Consider the following 17,613-nt stretch of genomic DNA (forward strand, 5'->3'; position numbering starts at 1 on the left):
GTAAATTAAAGAAAAAGGAATAGCATATGACACGCTGTCTTTTCTGTTCTCTTTATAACCACATGTTCACCCTCCTGGGGGTCTTAAAGTTCTTTGTGGTGTCAACTAGGCATTAACCTTAACCAGGCGTTCCACCCTTCTTCCAGCTGGTGGAAAAGGCACAGACAGACAGTGTGTCTTTTAGACCAAGTCTAAGTTTTGTAGAGGACAGAACTAAATGTGGTTCATGGATTCTTGTTCTAGCTGCACTTCAGACCAGTGCAGATCTGAAGGAGCTAAATCTACACCTTTCCACCTCAAAGAGGGTTTAGGCATGAGCTTTCATCTCATGTCCATGGCTCCAGGACACCCTCTCCATGACCATACACACCTGTAGGAACCACTCTCCAGCATTGAGCTTTTCCAGGTCGGTCCAGTTGAACATTGAGGAGTGCTCATAGGCCCGCTCTGGAAACACTTCCTCCACATTTGTTGTTCTCCTGAGTGTCTTGTCATGCATGAGAAATGGCACTCCGTCATAACTGCAAAGACAGTCAGAGGTCCCATTAAAGGTGGAGGTGCACAACCACATACACAGTACTAGAGAAATGCCCATTCCCACTCCAGCCTCTCTCATGGCTTCATATCAAAATCATTACGAAGATCTTGACCAGCTTAACACATCCCCAGCACGCCCAAGATCAGTTGAAATGAGATGCACCCAGAGGAAAGTCTCTTAGATCCCTGCTAGTTGTTTGCAGTCGTTCAAATGCTGACATAACCCAATCCATCCCTCCCCTCCCTCCTCACCACCAATCCCTCAAAAATTTCTAGAGTGCCAAATTCAAGTAGCTTGGACAAAAACACCCACCCTGAACGCTCATGCCAACCAAAGCTTTCTGCAATGTTTGTAGCTCCCAACAACATCAGAGGTTTTCCATACCCTGTATATACAGATACACACACACAAACTACTCTCAAATTGTTAATAGCAGATGATGATTAAGATTTTCAAAGACTCTCAGCCTATAAGAGAACTTAATGTTCATGGGCTTTCAGAAAAATGCAAGGGTTCCAAGCTACCAAAATTGCTCTGAAATTGCCTTTTCCTATTGAAAATTGGGTTCAGGAAACAGCCATGCTCACATGAGTTGTTAAGTTCGTGCATCTTAAAGAAACCCCACCTCTCACATGAAACTAAATAGCCAAAATCATGCCCTGTGGTTTTTAAACCATCTAGATATACAGAACAATGGTTCTGGGAAACCTAAAAAGCTCTTTAAGCTTTATTCCAGCCCAATTTTCTTGGATCAATTTTTGGATCAGTGGCAACACCACAGCAGGGCAGTGAGGGCTTCTATCAAGGGCAAGGGGGACAGTTGTCTGCACTCAGAAATCAAGATAAACCCAGCGCAGCCAGCCTGATTACAACGACCTTTTCCAAAGCAAGGAGTCCATCTTCATAATAGGAGGCTCAGATAAGGTCTGGAAAGGAGACGGGGTTAAAATACAAACCCCATTTGAATTGGAGACAACCCAGAGCACTCGCCCCCTAGAGCTGGAGGGAAAACAATGTTAAGATGATGGAGAAAACGCTGCCTCAGCTTCACCGTTGCCTGCAGAAAGTCCCTTATCACAAAGGTCACTGGCATCTTTATTTGCTATTTCTAGCGTGCACTGTGCCAACGACTTGCACCCCCAACCCGAATGAACACACTGACACAGCAATACCATGCTCAGCAGTACACTATACTGCTGCAATATATGATGGATTTTTAATAAATACGGTTAAAAAAAAAAAGATAAGATGCTAAACAACTACAGAATTAAGAGTGTGGAGTGTTTAAGGGAGATAGGAGCTCAAGTCTTAACATCTGACAGCAGAGCATCATGAGATACTGCTAAGCCTTAACCACAGCGCAGAAATCCTACAGGGCACTTAACATTCGCTCCCTCCTGTCTAATCCTTCCCCTTACAGAGTCACTCAGCAGCACCCAAGGCTAACCGCAATGTATTAGCAGACGCAGCTTTGAAAAAAAAAAAATAATTCAGAGACAGAAATCAGAGTTCTAGAAGAAGAGATGCAAAAGGAGATAGATGATTAGAGAGCAACACGCAGCGATACTATGCTCCTGCTGCTTGAAGCAAAGTTGGCTTTATAACCAGGACCACCCAGGTAGGGTGTGTAATGGGTGGGGAGCAGGATGCGATAGGTCTGAGTGTATGTCCAAGCAGCCCACCCATGGTTGATACGTGCCTAGAAGAACACAGACACATCCCAGAATGGATTTCCTGTACCCATCTAGCCACAGCCACAAAGATCATCTTTCCAAGGGATAAGGGCAGCGATGGATGCTGGGCTGCAAGCGTTTCTCAAAGCTGTTGCCAGCCGTGTTGACAGCTCACTTTTTGGTCTGAAGGTCATTGGAGTCCCCTTATAAAGGGACTTGGCTCTCCTAGAGAGGGTCTCAGATAACTGGGCCAATCAAGGGCATCATTTAAGCTATGGGATGCTTGGAGTGCTCCATTGGGATGGCTGATGAGTGGCAACATGGAAATCTCTTGGAGCTTTTCCAGCTCTCCTCCTCCTCCCAACAGACCACCTTTCTCCTTGGCCAGTGCTAAGGGGAACAACCAATTCAGCCACCACGTGAGCCAGGTGCTCATTGTGAGTTGGGACAGGCGTGTTGTTGTCACTTCATAACAGTTAATGAACTAACTTTTGAAAGAAGAATTGTATCACACACATCCCAATTCATACCTCATCCTTCCACAATGACCTTCCACTCCGCAGGGGGCGGGAAATTCCTTTAGGTTTTTATATCATTTGCTCTCAAACAATTATGGGAAGAAGAAAAAACACCCAAAAAATTAAAATTCAGAAGCCCATCTTCCACCAGGAAAAAATGCCTTTCCATCAACACCAACCTCCAAAGCAGTCAGGGAAAAAGAAAATATCAGCTTTGAGTCTTTCTTGTATTTACAGCTGGAACGGAGACAAACTGAGGGATCAACAAGGTAAGGCAATTACTGTTCCCTTCGTGCCAATTCTGCCCTCCTGCACATCTGTAACTCACGCAAGAAACACAGTTCAGAAGAGGAACAAGAATACTAAAGAATGATCACAATCCTGGAACAAAGCACGGTTCTTGAAATAACCCTCTCTAAATCATCCTTATCAATTCAGCTCACAATTGCAAGGAATGACGTCTTGACAGTCAGCAGCGTCACCGGGTTCCTCCCTTCCCCAGCACTAGTGATATGAGGAGGAAGAGCTTACTCCTGGGCCACTAAATTCTTGTGACAGTTTTGCAAGGCTGGTAAAAACCCTCCTGAAGACTTGCAATGCAATGAAGTCAGTTTGGGACCTCTGCTCTCCCTGCACCTGGGGCATCACAGCAGAAGTCACATTTAAGCAGTTCTGTCTCTTCCCAAGGCCAGCAGACTTCAAGCCAGGCTGGAAACCAGGTCCCGTGTTTCACCGCAAGAAAGCAAGCTCTAGGATAAACTACAGTCTTCCTGCAAATGAAGGTGAGGGGTCTGGAGCACAAGTCTGGTGAGGAGCGGCTGAAGGAGCTGGGGGTGTTCAGCCTGGAGAAAAGGAGGCTGAGGGGAGGCCTTCTGCTCTCTGCAACTCCCTGAAAGGAGGGGGTAGCCGGGGGGGGTTGGTCTCTTTTCCCAAGGAACAGGCCATGGGACACGAGGAAACAGCCTCAAGTTGCACCAGGGGAGGTTTAGGATGGATATTAGGAAAAATTTCTTCACTGAAGGGGTTATCAAGCATTGGAACAGGCTGCCCAGGGACATGGTGGAGTCACCATCCCTGGAGGTATTTAAAAGCTGGGCAGACGTGGTGCTGAGGGACATGGGGTAGTGGTGGTTTTGTCAGTGTTGGGCTGATGTTTGGACTTGATAATCTTAAAGGTCCCTTCCAACCTAGACTATTCGATGATTCTAAGATTAGTTTCATGGCAAAGATATACAGGTTCCCCCACCTGGACAACTTCACCTTCAATCATCATCTCAGTGAAACAATTAGTCGCATCTGTGCATTACAAATAGAGACACATAGGAGTTATCAGATATGTTCACCCCAAGGGCCTTTTTCAATGGGAAAGAGTGGTAACTTCTGCATGCTTTATGCGCAGAAGGTCCTGGGTTGTTGGATTGGTCTCTTCTCCCAAGTGAAAGGTGATAGGACAAGAGGAAATGGCCTCAAGTTGCGCCAGGAGAGGTTTAGGATGGATATTAGTAAAAATTTTTACACTGAAAGGGTTATTAAGCATTGGAACAAGCTGCCCAGGGCAGTGGCTGAGGCACCATCCCTGGAGGTATTTAAAAGACAGGCAGACATAGTGCTTAGAGATATGGTTTAGTGGTGTTTTTTGTCAGTGTTAGGTTGATGGTTGGACTAGATGATCTGAAAGGTCTCTTCCAACCTAGGCAATTCTATGATTCTATGATTCTAACAACCAGACACACACCAGATAGGAAAGACCCATCAGCATGGTTGGACCATCCACAAGGAAGTCTCAGACCAACCAACACAGTGGCTTACCTCAGTACAACATCAGCTTGGACTCCATACGTCTTCTGCTCCACTGCCTTCTGGAAGGACATCAGAGTGTTTTCTGGTGCCAACTAGGGGCGAAAAAAGAGAGCAATGAGAGATTAGCAGTAAGTGGAAACATTTACAAAGCAGTGTCAGCAAGAGGGCTGGGAGGAAGTTTTAGAGATAATCAGGGAGCCAAAACAATCTTGTTTTGAAGATTATGTAGTGTCCAGTTACACTGGAGCACCAGCACCCCCCAGTCAGAATTACATCTTACTGAAGGTCTGAAGATAACGAATACATTTGGTTCCACTGATGGTCTTTCACACAGAGGACAGACTCCAATGCAGAGTCATCAGGATGTTATCATGACCTGCAATACCAGAAACCCGGCTAGCTCGACGTCTGGTGCAAAATTAGTGTACAAGAGACTCACTCAGCAGCGTGGTCCCCCAAACAGTGGCTTGCTGGAGATCCCCAGAAAGTGATTGTTAACGTGATGCCAATTCTCTATCCACAGGTTATATCTAGAGCTCTCTGAAACACCTTAACAGTTCTTCATTCTCCTACTTTTCTATGCAAACAGTGACTACAATGCCATTATAGAAAGAAGAAAGTCCATAAACCAGGGTATTATCCATACCATGGAGAACAACTAGATGGCAGGTTGTTGCACATATTCTATTTCCACATCTACTCATTCAATAAACTCATACTATTACATCTATTACATCTAAAAATCAGTTGATTTCTCTAATAACAAATGTTCCAGTTAGTTTTAACAATTTGAAAAATAGCCTTAAGCCTAGAAAATTTATCCCTACAGCTACCACAGATAAGGACTCAAATTTTATTTCAAATTCCTTCCTGTTCAATGGAGCAGATGGTAACAGAATTTGGGTTTGTTTAAAAAAAACACAGTGTAAAGACAAATACTTTGTTTTTCTACACAACCAGTACAGTATAGCAAGTCCCCAAAATGTCCATAAACCAACAACAAGCAGACCATAAAAAAACCCCAGATAACTGTGGAGAGAAAACCTGGCGGGTGTTCTGCACTGAAACATGAACACATCAAAATAAAGCTATTTTTAAAAATCATTTTCTTTTTTCCAATTTTGCTTTCATGTTTAGAGCACCTGTAACATTCTGCTTTTCCACTCATCTCTGCCACCACCAAGACCAGTAAGTTTCCATCAAGACACAATGAGCATTCACAACCCATGATTTTCAGGAATTACTCAGGGTTTGGAAAGAGGAATAATTAAGAACAAAGGCCTAAATGTGCCATGCAAGCAACATGCCAAATAAATACAAAGAACTGCTCAGACTTCGAGGTGTCTCTGAAAAATCATTCATTTTCTTATTAGCTGATCACCTTACATGCTCAGGTCAGCAAAGCTTTGGGGTAAAATAATCGGACCAAATGTCACCAACACAACCTTCACATAGCTCTGGTATCTCTCTTCTGAATTCCTCTGGCTCAAGCCACGCATCAATACTAGTTCATTTTTCTGTTTGTTCAACACAGGGGTACGTACTCTTCCTAAAAAAGCTCCCAATCAAAGACTGACTTGTCTAGGAGAAGACAGAGGCAACGCCCCCATCACAGCCTCTTGTACAGCCCAGCACTGGGTCACGCAAGGTCAAGCTAAAAATGCTTTTTGCAATATAGTCACGATGCCCAGAGCTGTCAGCAGGGAGCAGCAGCCACATAAAGATCTAGAGGTCTCATACAGGCAGGCCTGCTCCATCTCCTTGGGTTGCTTTCAGCATCTCGGCTTTCCTCCTGCAAGTAGCTCAGGTTTCCTCAGGATAACACTGCAAGGCGATCCTCTCCGTACGGAACAATGCTCAATATTTGCTTTCAGAGACCGCAGCAATCACAAGGAAATAAAGTGGAGACAGCTGAGCTAGAGAAACCAAAGGGCAATGCAAGACCAGCAGCCTGAGTCGGGAAAGGTTGCTGGGTGGATGCCATGCGAGTCCCAACTCAAGATGTGACACCACATCAAGCAGCAATGGAAACCATGCCCCTATAAGCAGTCTCGTCAGGGATACAGACACACAAGGAATAGAAAATGCAGCGTGTTGAGTTGTAAATTATCTCTCAGGCTAAGGGAGACTGAAAAGGGAAAGTTGGACTACCTCCACCAGGTAATCAATGTAAAACCCAGCGACATGGGTAGGGCGACGCTGCTGTTACCCACCTACACAACGAAGAGCTCATGTTTCACAAATCAGGGCTAATGAAGGCAAACAAGTGTGGCTACAACAGTATTCCACCCCTGCAGAGGGGGACCAGCATAACCACGGTCTTCTCATGTCTTACCTGCGCACCAAACCCTGGCACAGCAGAATCCCAACCCATAGACGGCACAGGCTCTGCTGTTTGATAACAAGATTAAAAATGCTTCTTGCCTCTTCCCAGTGTATTTCAGTTACTGCAGGGCCATGGTCAAGCCTTGCTTGGACACCATCCCTCCCGAGATGCAGCTGGTTTGAGATTCAGAGGAAGCTTTAACCTAAATGACAGGGGAGCCCCAGCCACCGCTGCCGGAGGCACGCGAAGGAAGCACAGAGCCAAACAGATCGGAGGTGGCAAGCCGATACGCGAAGGCCTCCCTCAGCTGCACCGGGGAAAAGTAAATTTAGACAGAGCTGAGACTGCACACAGAGGCGATAGATAAAAGCCAAATAGGAAAACAGCCTTTTGGGGCTGGAATTTGTTTGCCAGACTGGACAAATTTGGCCATATAAAGGTGATATTCTTAGTAGATAGTGATGTTCTTAAAGATAGTAGCAATGTAAGTAGCACTGCATCTTGGGGTCAGTGCTAAAATACAGGTTGCAGTGAGTTAAAAACCTGAGATTTTCTTTGAGTTTTAAAACTCAGTGCACTATGACTGTCCCATCCTCAGCACTCAGACAGATGCCACTGAGCTTAACCCCATGGAGAGACGAACTCAGCCCCAGGAGCAGAATATCCCAGTCCTGCCTCATCTCTAGCCCCTACAGAGCCTGCAGACCACACTTCACCCTTCAAGAAAGGCAAAACCTAACTGGACTCCACCAGGGCTACAATGCAGCTGCTCAGATATGAGGCACATCCATTCCCTTCCCAGATGTGTATTGAAAGTTTCAGCTGTGCAGAGGAAGCAGCATTTTAAAACTGTTCTAAGGACAGGCTGACATTTAAGGTCCGACAGTCCAAATACACACTCAGGAGCTGTAACGTCATCTTCATCACGCTACCACTGGAAGTCAAGAGCACCCTCTTGAAGAGCATCACAGATGGATGAACATCTCTGGCTGCTCTGAATCAGTGAACAGCACAGACGTCAGCAGAAGTGCTCTCCATAACACCGTGCCCCACAATGGCATAGAATCATAGAATGGTTTGGGTTGGAAGGGACATTAAAGATCATCTCATTCCAACCCCCTTCCATGGGCAGGGACACCTCCCACTAGACCAGGTTGCTCCAAGCCCCATCCAGCCTGGCCTTGAACCCCTGCAGGGATGGGGCAGCCACAGCTTCTCTGGGCAACCTGGGCCAGGGGCTCACCACCCTCAAAGTGAAAAATTTCTCCCTGATATTTAATCTAAATCTACCCCCTTTCAGTTTTAAGCCCTCATCCTATCACTACATGTCCTTGTAAAAAAGTCCCTCTCCAGCTTTCTTTCAGGCACCCGTCAGGTACTGGAAAGCTGCTATAAGGTCTCCCCAGAGTCTTCTCTTTTCCAGGCTGAACAACCCCAAATCTCTCAGCCTGTCCTTATAGCAGAGGGGCTCCAGCCCTCTGATCATCTTCATGCCCTCCTCTGGACCCGCTTCAACAGGTCCATGTCGTTCTTATGTTGACCTGTGCTGTTGGCATGTGCTGGGTAGTCTCTATAACATCACAATGCTATTACTTGACAGCCCGATTCCCTCTGTAGTCAGAAGCTTTTGAAAAGTAGATTATAAGCCCTCAAGGCAAAGATGTCACCTTCCTGTGAGCATGTGGTGGTTAAGCTCCTAACCTGGCCAGAGCCAGTCACCCTGATATAAATAATTGCTTCTCCAAATAAGCCCATCATCCATGCAGAAGGCTGTCCTCCCCCTGTTTCTAAACCTCTCGGTCGATTCTAGCCTTGAGGGGACTGAACAAGCCGCTCACACCAATGACATAACCCAGTAAAGGTCAACCAGAAAGCCAGGAAAGAAAATTTAACCCTGTCCCCTAAAATCAGATGCTGCCTATACCTGGAGGCTCCCCTGGCACCACTTTGGCGGCAGGATCTCTCTGTGCCATGAGTTCGTATCTCTTACAATGTGAGCTTTTTGTGAAAAGAGAGAATCTGAATAACAGATATTTCCATCATTCCAGCCTGCCTCTGTCTCCCTTCAAGAAAGAGGGAGCAGAAGCCCCAGATTCAGTATGTTTACAGCAGAGATGCATCCAAGCAGGACAGTTGCTGGTACAGAAATAACTTGCTGTGATTAGTGCTGATTTTTCTTTTTTTTAAAAAAAAGGTTTTACAGCAAAACTGCAAGAACTAAACAAGTGCATAATCTTTCTGCTTGTATTTCTCTCTGTCTCCCTCCAGTTTCTTTGATGGATTTTCCTCCTTGATACAATACATTCAGGCACGCTATGTCTAAAACTCAAATCCAGGTTTGCAGTGATCTGGTGCAACGGGACACAACCCACTTCTTGAGAAACCAGTGCTGATGTGAAAGAAGTCTTGGGGCTGAAAGCAATGATTTCACTCCAAAGCCTCTGCCCTGTATAAACCATGCCAACATCCACTGAAAGCCACAGACAGATGCCACACAGGGTTTCTAGAAGCTATTCCTTCTCTTCTCACTTAGTTCGATAGGCTCATCCCTTGTAAAAATCAGGCTACTATTCATTTCTTCCTGCTACAGAGATGCAGCAATGAATTTCTAGAAAATTACCCATGGATGAACTCATTTTGACTATTTTTGTGCTCAGAAGTCAATTGCAAAGGCTTTCAAATGGAGTCAAGAGCTTTGGACCTTCCTTAATAAAGATTACAAAAGGGTGTTAGAGCAGTGCAGCCTTGCTACAGCTGGACATCGCTAAACTGTATTTTCCCCCTAATTAGCCACTTCGCAAGGCCTTCAGAAATAAAAATCACTGCATCATTTGCATGTTGGGGAGGCTAATGAAGAAGCTTGCACAGAAGAACCAAATTTGTTCCAAAGTATAACCTCTGTCATTGTGCGCTGAGCTGGACTGAAGGATTTGATCTTTGCTTCATCGAGAAGCTTTAAGGATATTTTCTCATCCTTTTAGAAACATGAGCATCATTTAAAGTATTTCTCAGTTTTCCCTCCCTTATCTCTCCTTTCCAATATCAATTTCCTCATGGGCCAATAACTGGACTGAAAACACAAGGCATGATACCTGAAAAAACGGTATTTTCCTTCCTGTAAAAAGATGCCCTTTGGAAGTTCCCAGTATGGGACTTAGTGTGGGATCTGCCAGTACGTTGATTTCAGCATTAGTGTCCCATCATGCCAGCTCACTATAAGGCAATAATGGTAGTGTTTAAAAAATAGGATAAAATGTATCTTTAATCCCTAAGAATTCAAGGTATTTTAGAGAGCATCCACATCCAACGCTTCTGGAAACAGCTCAACTAGACTGAAAGGAAGGGGAAAAAGCACAAAACAGAAAGAGTTAAAAAATAAAGGATTGCCTTGCACAACTGGATAAACTCAAAAGCAAAAAGCCATTACAAATTTAATAACTAGATATAGGAGATGAGACCTCATTATTGTTGCACAGCACACAAAAAAAAGCTGAGGCTTGATTTAATGAAAGACTACCTAAGCCTACATAGATTTATTTCAGTGAACACGAGCCTTTCTCCAGGTCTGACAGAAGATGCTAATTGTGATTGTTTGTTACTATTGATCAGACCAGCAGACAGGTTAATTGGCCATATCTTTAATAGGTTGGTGTGCGTAAGACGTACAGCAAACCAAATGCTTCTTGATTTCAGCAGCAAACACCAAAGCGCTTCAGAGCCCTGAAAAAAAAAAAGCCATCCCAAATAGGTGGTGGCAAAGTTTTGGTACCCAAGATGAAATAAAGGCCCTCAAAACAACTAAGAAAACAAAACCCTAAAACAATAGAAAGAAATCACCAGTTCTTCATTAGCTGAAAGGTCTCCAATAAGCCACATTCCACAACCAGAAGTCTTCATTACTGATTCTATCGATAGTTGGTACCACAAGACCACAAAACAGCATCTCTGTGAGAACACCAACGTATATTGGGGGCTTCACCTTCAGGTGTCCAAAAAAAAAAAATAAATAATTAACTCCACATATGCACAGCCATATTTGCTGGAATTTTCCCGGGAACAACACAACACACTCCTTGTCGAGGCAAAACATTCCCGTGCAGTAACCCAACAGGCAAATCCTAAGTGCAATTAAACGTTGGCCGCCCACCAAGGTACTTTGTCCCAGCAATGGGTACTTTTCCACTCCGGAGTTGTGCAAAGCCAATGAGTCAGCACCGCCGAAAAATGATCCTCCCAGCACGGTGCCTGTGCTCAGCAAGGAAATGGACTTTGTCTGCCATGCAGGAAGGAGCCCAACGGCATGAGCGCCACATGGGCAGCTGTTTCGGCACAGTCTTTCTCAGTCCTGTTAAGACCTGCCAAAAACCAGCTGTATGGGTGGTTTGCCAAAAGCATTTATTTCGATGCTATTTGTAGCCTCCAGCTCTGAAGTCAAGAGCTGTTCTTGCCTCCGACATGCTTGGAAGGTTTCCACAGGTTTAGCCTGTTTTTAGACCAACCAGTAGCTTTTTGGTCCCAGTAATGGGAGGTGAGCTTCTAGGCTTCGTGAAGGTTTCCAAGGAGACACATACAGTTTTTGCTCAGATAAGTCCTTGCTATTATTAATCCTTTGGGTGATTTACCTACAATTTGAGATCAAAGACCATCATGATGAGCCTAATTATTTTTATAAGGACTGTATATTTAGGACTAACAATGTAAAAGCAAGTAGGATTCAACATTATGGACAGCACCTTCTTCAGATCCTGAAACCAAAGACAACCTGCCTCAACCTGAAGCACCATGTGAGGAAAGACATTTGAGAGAAGACTTTAAAGGTGCAAATGGCAGTAGTTGTTGGTGTGTTACTGGATGAAGTTCCTTGTTTCCATCTCAGGTTTGGGCCCAGCTTTTACATTCTACCCTTGTTGTGGCGTATCCTCAGCATAAATGGCATATTTACCATCATAAGAAGACAGTCAAATCTATCGCCATTGAAGACAAAATGCAACTAAATTTCTCTAAGAAGAATAAAAAGATGGAAGACCAAAGACAACAGACACTTGCTCATAAAGCCATCTGAAAAGTTTAACATATTGACATGCAAAATTTACAGAGAATCCCATCTCACACTTTGGGGTGTCAGACAATTCTTGTACCCATCAGGACAAGACCCTTTCAAACCAACAGACATCAAGCGAGGGCTGGAGCCCTCAATTCCCAGCACATTGCTGCCACAGCCCTGATGCTCTCCTGATGGGAGTCCAAAAGGACAGAAACTGATCTTGAGCCTGAATAATTCATTTTAAAAGAGCCTTTGAAAAGAAATTGATTGATTAACTACATGCCTGCTAAGAGAAAAGGTTTTCAGATAGCACCCTGATGGGAATGGACATTTAGCATAGCGAGAAGTGGGCATGACTGGATGATATTTAGGCAAGAGAAGGTACAAGAAGCCATGCAGAAGCCTTTCTAGCAGTGAATTAAAGTTCCTGGGGGAACGGGATGATACCAAAGGGACATAGCTTAGAGGAGCACTACCACTAGAGACAAATGGTCAGCCAGCGTGGAACCAGTAGCTCCCCTGTAGTGCAAAAAGCCACACTTCATCTGGGTAGAGATGACAGGATAGTTTCTGATTTTCTCTTGCTACTTAAAATGCAAGGACTTTTTCCCCTCCTCCAGTGTTTCAAGGTAAATTATACAAGCCATATGGCCTCTGTTCTTCACTTTTTTCCTCCACAGGAGGACGACAGCAGTTGAGTCACGCTCACACAGATGCTATGAATGTTGGTCTTAAAGATCCTAAAGGGACAAGAGGAGACGGGGTATGTTGGATGAGGCTTTGAGCAGTCTGGTCTAGTGGGAGGTGTCCCTGCTCAAAGCAGGGGGGTTGGAACGAGACGATCTTTAAGGCCCTTTCCAACTCTAACCATTCTGTGATTCTGTGATATATGCACACATAGAGGAAAGCAGGCTCTGGAGCACAAAGGAAGATCATTGACCCTGTTTGAGGAGCAGGCTGCATGCACTGATGGATCAGCATCCCTCAGTACTGTATCCCTCAGGAAGCGCACACATCTACAGCTTTCCTGGGAAACTCTCAGTTTCACCACCTTTTGCCCCGTACACCATATGCCACGTCCCCAACAAATCCTTTCTTCCAGGACTACAAGAATCTTCAGCCACCCCATGGATCTCCTTTGCTGGCTTTTGTCAGAAGAGCACTCAGTTGCATTTGTGTCTTTCTGTTATAAGAGCATTAGATGTACAAATGCAATATTACAAACCCCGTCCCATCAGACAACTGAAGCAACCAGCTATATCAAGCTCCACCAGAGAGCATGTTGTCTGCACAGCAAATCACATTTGTCTTGCTTCAGGAGATCTGAAGGCAAATGTTGCATCGCTTTTTATCATCTCCAGTCCCACTAAGATTTAGTTTCACCTCAGGTCCCAAACTCCCAGGCTCTGCAGACTTTTGATCTTGACTTTGCCCAAGGGAGGATGTCTGTGTCCTACAGCCCAGTCTCCAGACTCTTCCCTTGGGCTATTTCCTCCTCCCCAGCTCCACTTGGCCATTTCTCCAAAATAAATATACATACAGTTGGGCTCAACAGCAAAAAGCATAGCAAGCAGCCCTGTGAATCAAGACCCTGTAGGTGAAATGCTTAATTTACTTAATTTTTTTCTTCCCCTTTTTCTTTTCCATAGAATTAAGTTGGAAGGGACCTTTAAGATCATCAAGTCCAACCATCAACCTAATTTTGACAAAAAGCATCACTAACCCATGTCCCTCAGCACCACGTCTGCATGGCTTTTAAATACCTCCAGGGATGGCGACTCCACCTTGTCCCTGGGCAGCCTGTTCCAATGCTGGATAACCCCTTCAGTGAAGAAATTTCTCCTAATATCCATCCTAAACCTCCCCTGGCGCAACTTGAGGCCGTTTCCTCTTGTCCCGTGGCCTGTTCCATGGGAGAAGAGACCAACTCCCCCCTGGCTACCCCCTCCTTTCAGGGAGTTGCAGAGAGCAAGAAGGTCTCCCCTCAGCCTCCTTTTCTCCAGGCTGAACACCCCCAGCTCCCTCAGCTGCTCCTCACAAGACTTGTGCTCCAGACCCCTCACCAGCTGCGTTGCCCTTCTCAGGACATGCTCCAGCACCTCAATGTCTGTCTTGTAGTTCCTTCTGGCAAGGCTTTAAACCCATTAGTTTCCAAGCAGATAACATAGAATCATAGAATTGTTAGGGTTGGAAGGGACCTTAAAGATCATCTAGTTCCAACCCCCCTGCCATAGGCAGGGACACCTCCCACTAGATCAGGTTGCTCAGAGCCCCATCCAACCCGGCCTTAAAAACTTCCAGGCACGGGGCTTCCACCACCTCTCTGGGCAACCTGTTCCAGTGTCTCACCACCCTCATGGTGAAGAACTTCTTCCTAACGTCCAGTCTGAATCGACCCATCTCTAGTTTTAATCCATTCCCTCTAGTCCTACCATTCCCCGACATCCTAAAAAGTCCCTCCCCAGCTTTCTTGTAGGCCCCCTTAAGATACTGGTAGGTCCCTATAAGGTCTCATCAGAGCCTTCTTTTCTCCAGACTGAACAACCCCAACTCCTTCAGTCTGTCCCCATAGCAGAGGTGCTCCAGCCCTCTGATCATCCTCGTGGCCCTTAATATGATTTAGTACAACCTGAAGACTTGCACTGGAGGTGGAGCTCTTCGAATTCAAGGTGACATTTGATGCAGTGAAAAGCTGGGCATGGATGGAAGTAGGTTCTGACAAGGTTCTGACCATCTCCCTCTGGTCACCGTCTTTCTTAGCCCATTCTCAGCTTTGCCATTCAAGGGCACAGTCAGAAGACACTCACTACACACACAGCAAAGGCAAAGCAGTTGGATAAACCTAGTGCCAACTCATCATGGAACATGCAGACTATTGCTTGGAGGCTGGAACAAGGCTTGCTAGTCTCTGATCATGCTTCTTGCAGGCTTCGGAGAAAACCATCTGCTGTTAACAGACAACCAGCTCTATGTATCAGGGAATGGTGAAGGGGAGGGATGCACCCTGCTGAACACCACCTGGGCCATAGCTCCAACATGCAGCACTGAGTGTCCTCCTCCACCACCACTCTTCATGAACTTTTGCAGCCCTCTGCACCTTAACGTACAAGCAGCATCTTAGAATCATAAAATCATTATGGTTGGTGGTTGGAAGAGACCTTTAAGATCATCAAGTCCAACCATTAACTTCGCACTGCCAAGTTACTACTAAACCATGTCCCTCAGCACTCCACCTACACATCTTCTCCCTAGATAGGTTTATTCCATGCTGCAAGGAGTGTTTGTTGGCTCCAAGGAAGAACATGAAGGCAAGCAAAGGACCAAGTCTCTGCTGGGAGTCTTGCTCCATGTAAGGCTTATGTAAATTATCTGCAAAATAGAAGAAATTTGTCTGCTGTTTAATTTTTTTAGAAGGCTAGAGGGTGTACGCTGGCCTGGAAACCGCACAGGAAGAAAATCTCCTAACAGGTTTTGTGATTTCGTGCCATGAAGAAAGCACAGGTTCTCACTTGGCTTCTTCCGGCCTTCATGGTTGGTACAAACTCAGTAGGACAGGAAAAAGCATTTATCATGCCCAGAACTTCATTCCACCACCCACAGAGGCAATATAGTTAAGAGTGACGCAAGTGAAGCTGGCATTTCAAGGATTCCTTAAAGAAAGGAATCATTAAAAATAAAGAGAACTAAAATAAAATACTTCTGTGTCATGACAGGTGCTTATCTCACCTAGCAAACTCCTAGTGCACACTCTTGGACTTGGAGATGAGCTCAAGCACGCCAAATAAGCATGCCAAATAAGCATGCTCAAGCATGCCAAATAAGTTCTGACAGTCTACATAGATATTTTTTTCTGCTTTGAATATCAGAAAAAAAGTTAGTTGGATGCCTTAAAAAAAAAAACACATTTGCAAGGCCAGTGCCTACACTGCAGTATACTATCTTGTCTGAAGTCAACCAACCAGCAGAGACACATGGAGATACCACTGTACAACAGACCTAGGTAAAGAAGAACCCAAACGAGAGACCCAGACCAGTATGACCAAACACTGCAGGACAGATTTATCCAAGCCCAGAGCTGAGCCCAAGCTGACATGCTCCATCTTTAGCCTGAACATGTCCAGAGACCTTGGAGAAGAAAGGACGACATTATTATGATTTCAAAGTCTACCCAGAGGCAGATGACAGGAATGTTTCGTCACCTCACCCAGTCTCATGATGATCTGCAATGCAAGAGTACCATGCAGTCATGTAGGGTCAGCACAGCTTGTTTGTTTGTTTTTGCACATTGCCACATACTCAAGGCATCTTGCTGCGAGCTGAGTTTAACCACTGCTGGTGAGGTCCTGCAAAGGACATGAAGACTGAGCCACAAGCTCTAAACAAAAAAAAAAAAATAAACAAGAAAAGTCACAAACAACTACTGCTCCAGCTCAAGGGCCAAGCCTGGAGAGCAAAAACCAGCAGAACTAGCAGCCAGGAAAATGCAATGGCACAAACCACCCTGAGCAAGGCAAGGCCTGTCCTTTTGTTCATAAAGCATCTAGAACGTCTGGGGCCTCACTTGACTCTGGGTTCACATACTGATTTACCACCACAGTAATTCTAGCCAGAAGGGGTGTTTCAAAGTCATATTTGTCGTATATATTCTCTGGAGAGCAGCCTGGAGACCAGCAGATCTGGTACCATCCTTTACACAGGCAGAAGAGTCAGACAACGCGGTATTAAACAATTAAGCCTACTCACCATCGGTGCTCCACGGTGACCTATAATGGCTGGCTTTGGTCCCAGAGCCTTCTTCTCCATTATGCAAGGGGACGTGATGGTGAGGGGGACGAGGTAAAGTGCAACTACAACTGCGAGGTATGCAGTGAACATCAGCATCTGAGAAGCTGAGAGGGAAAGAGAGAGAAAGAGCTGGTGAAAAGGTTGGTCCTGACCTCCTCACACCACAGGAGCAAAGTCAAGGAACCTTCATCTTCCTCAAGAGGAGAGACTGGTCTACAGCCACTGTCCCGAGTCTTTAGGGAAAAACATATTCCAGTTAAAATAATCTCTTTGAGCTAATCAAGCCCTGAGGGGGGTGGTGGGGGTGGTGTGGTTCACTTCATTTTATATGGGGGAAACAAAAAGTTAAGCGAATTGCTTAAAGTCCCAGCCACGAAGACCAAAACACTGCTGATTTCCGGCCCTTTGGGTGGGACAGCACCAAATTTTGCCCTGCCTGAGAGCAGAAATAGATCACCAGTTACACATATCTACAAATAAGTCACAGCACCACGTGGGGGTGCATTTAATATCACCTGGGTTTACATCACTTGTGTTTATACTAGTGGTTCACCAACACCACCCGTTTCAGCCAGGGTAAAGCCACTTTAGCTGTTTCTGCATAAGGATTTGTGCCAGCCAGAACCGAGTTAATTTGCAATAAATGTTTTACTGATTAAGTCGGGCGTGTTTAAATAAATCCCTGGTTTGGGATGGTGCTGAACTCCTCGGGGTCTCTGCGAGCAGCAATATTTCAGGACCAGCGAATGCAGCCAAGGGGGTGATGGCTGCAGTGCATGGGGACAGATGAGCAGTCCTACCTCCCACGCCGTGCCCCAGCTGCCAAATACCAGTGACTTTTCACGAAGCCCAGAGCATCTGGGAATCTTTCAAAGGCGCTGACAGCACAACAGAACCCCCCCTTGTTCCCAGCATTCCCTTATAAAGAA

General features: G+C 45.3%; 1 protein-coding gene across 4 annotated transcripts in view; it reads right to left on the reverse strand.

Annotated features, from left to right (window-relative positions):
• Window positions 1-17,613, reverse strand: part of GDPD5 (glycerophosphodiester phosphodiesterase domain containing 5) — a 194,276-nt gene that overhangs the window by 19,351 nt on the left and 157,312 nt on the right. For all 4 annotated transcript variants that reach the window (XM_063327275.1, XM_063327247.1, XM_063327265.1 and 1 more), the window contains exons 8-10: window positions 16,643-16,788; window positions 4,539-4,621; window positions 371-521 (exon numbers count right to left, since the gene is read on the reverse strand). In XM_063327275.1, coding sequence (XP_063183345.1) covers window positions 371-521; window positions 4,539-4,621; window positions 16,643-16,788 — 380 coding nt within the window. The remainder of the gene's footprint in view (window positions 1-370; window positions 522-4,538; window positions 4,622-16,642; window positions 16,789-17,613) is intronic.

The sequence above is a fragment of the Chroicocephalus ridibundus genome, chromosome 1 (genome assembly GCF_963924245.1).
Source record: "Chroicocephalus ridibundus chromosome 1, bChrRid1.1, whole genome shotgun sequence".
Taxonomy (NCBI): Eukaryota; Metazoa; Chordata; class Aves; order Charadriiformes; family Laridae; genus Chroicocephalus; species Chroicocephalus ridibundus.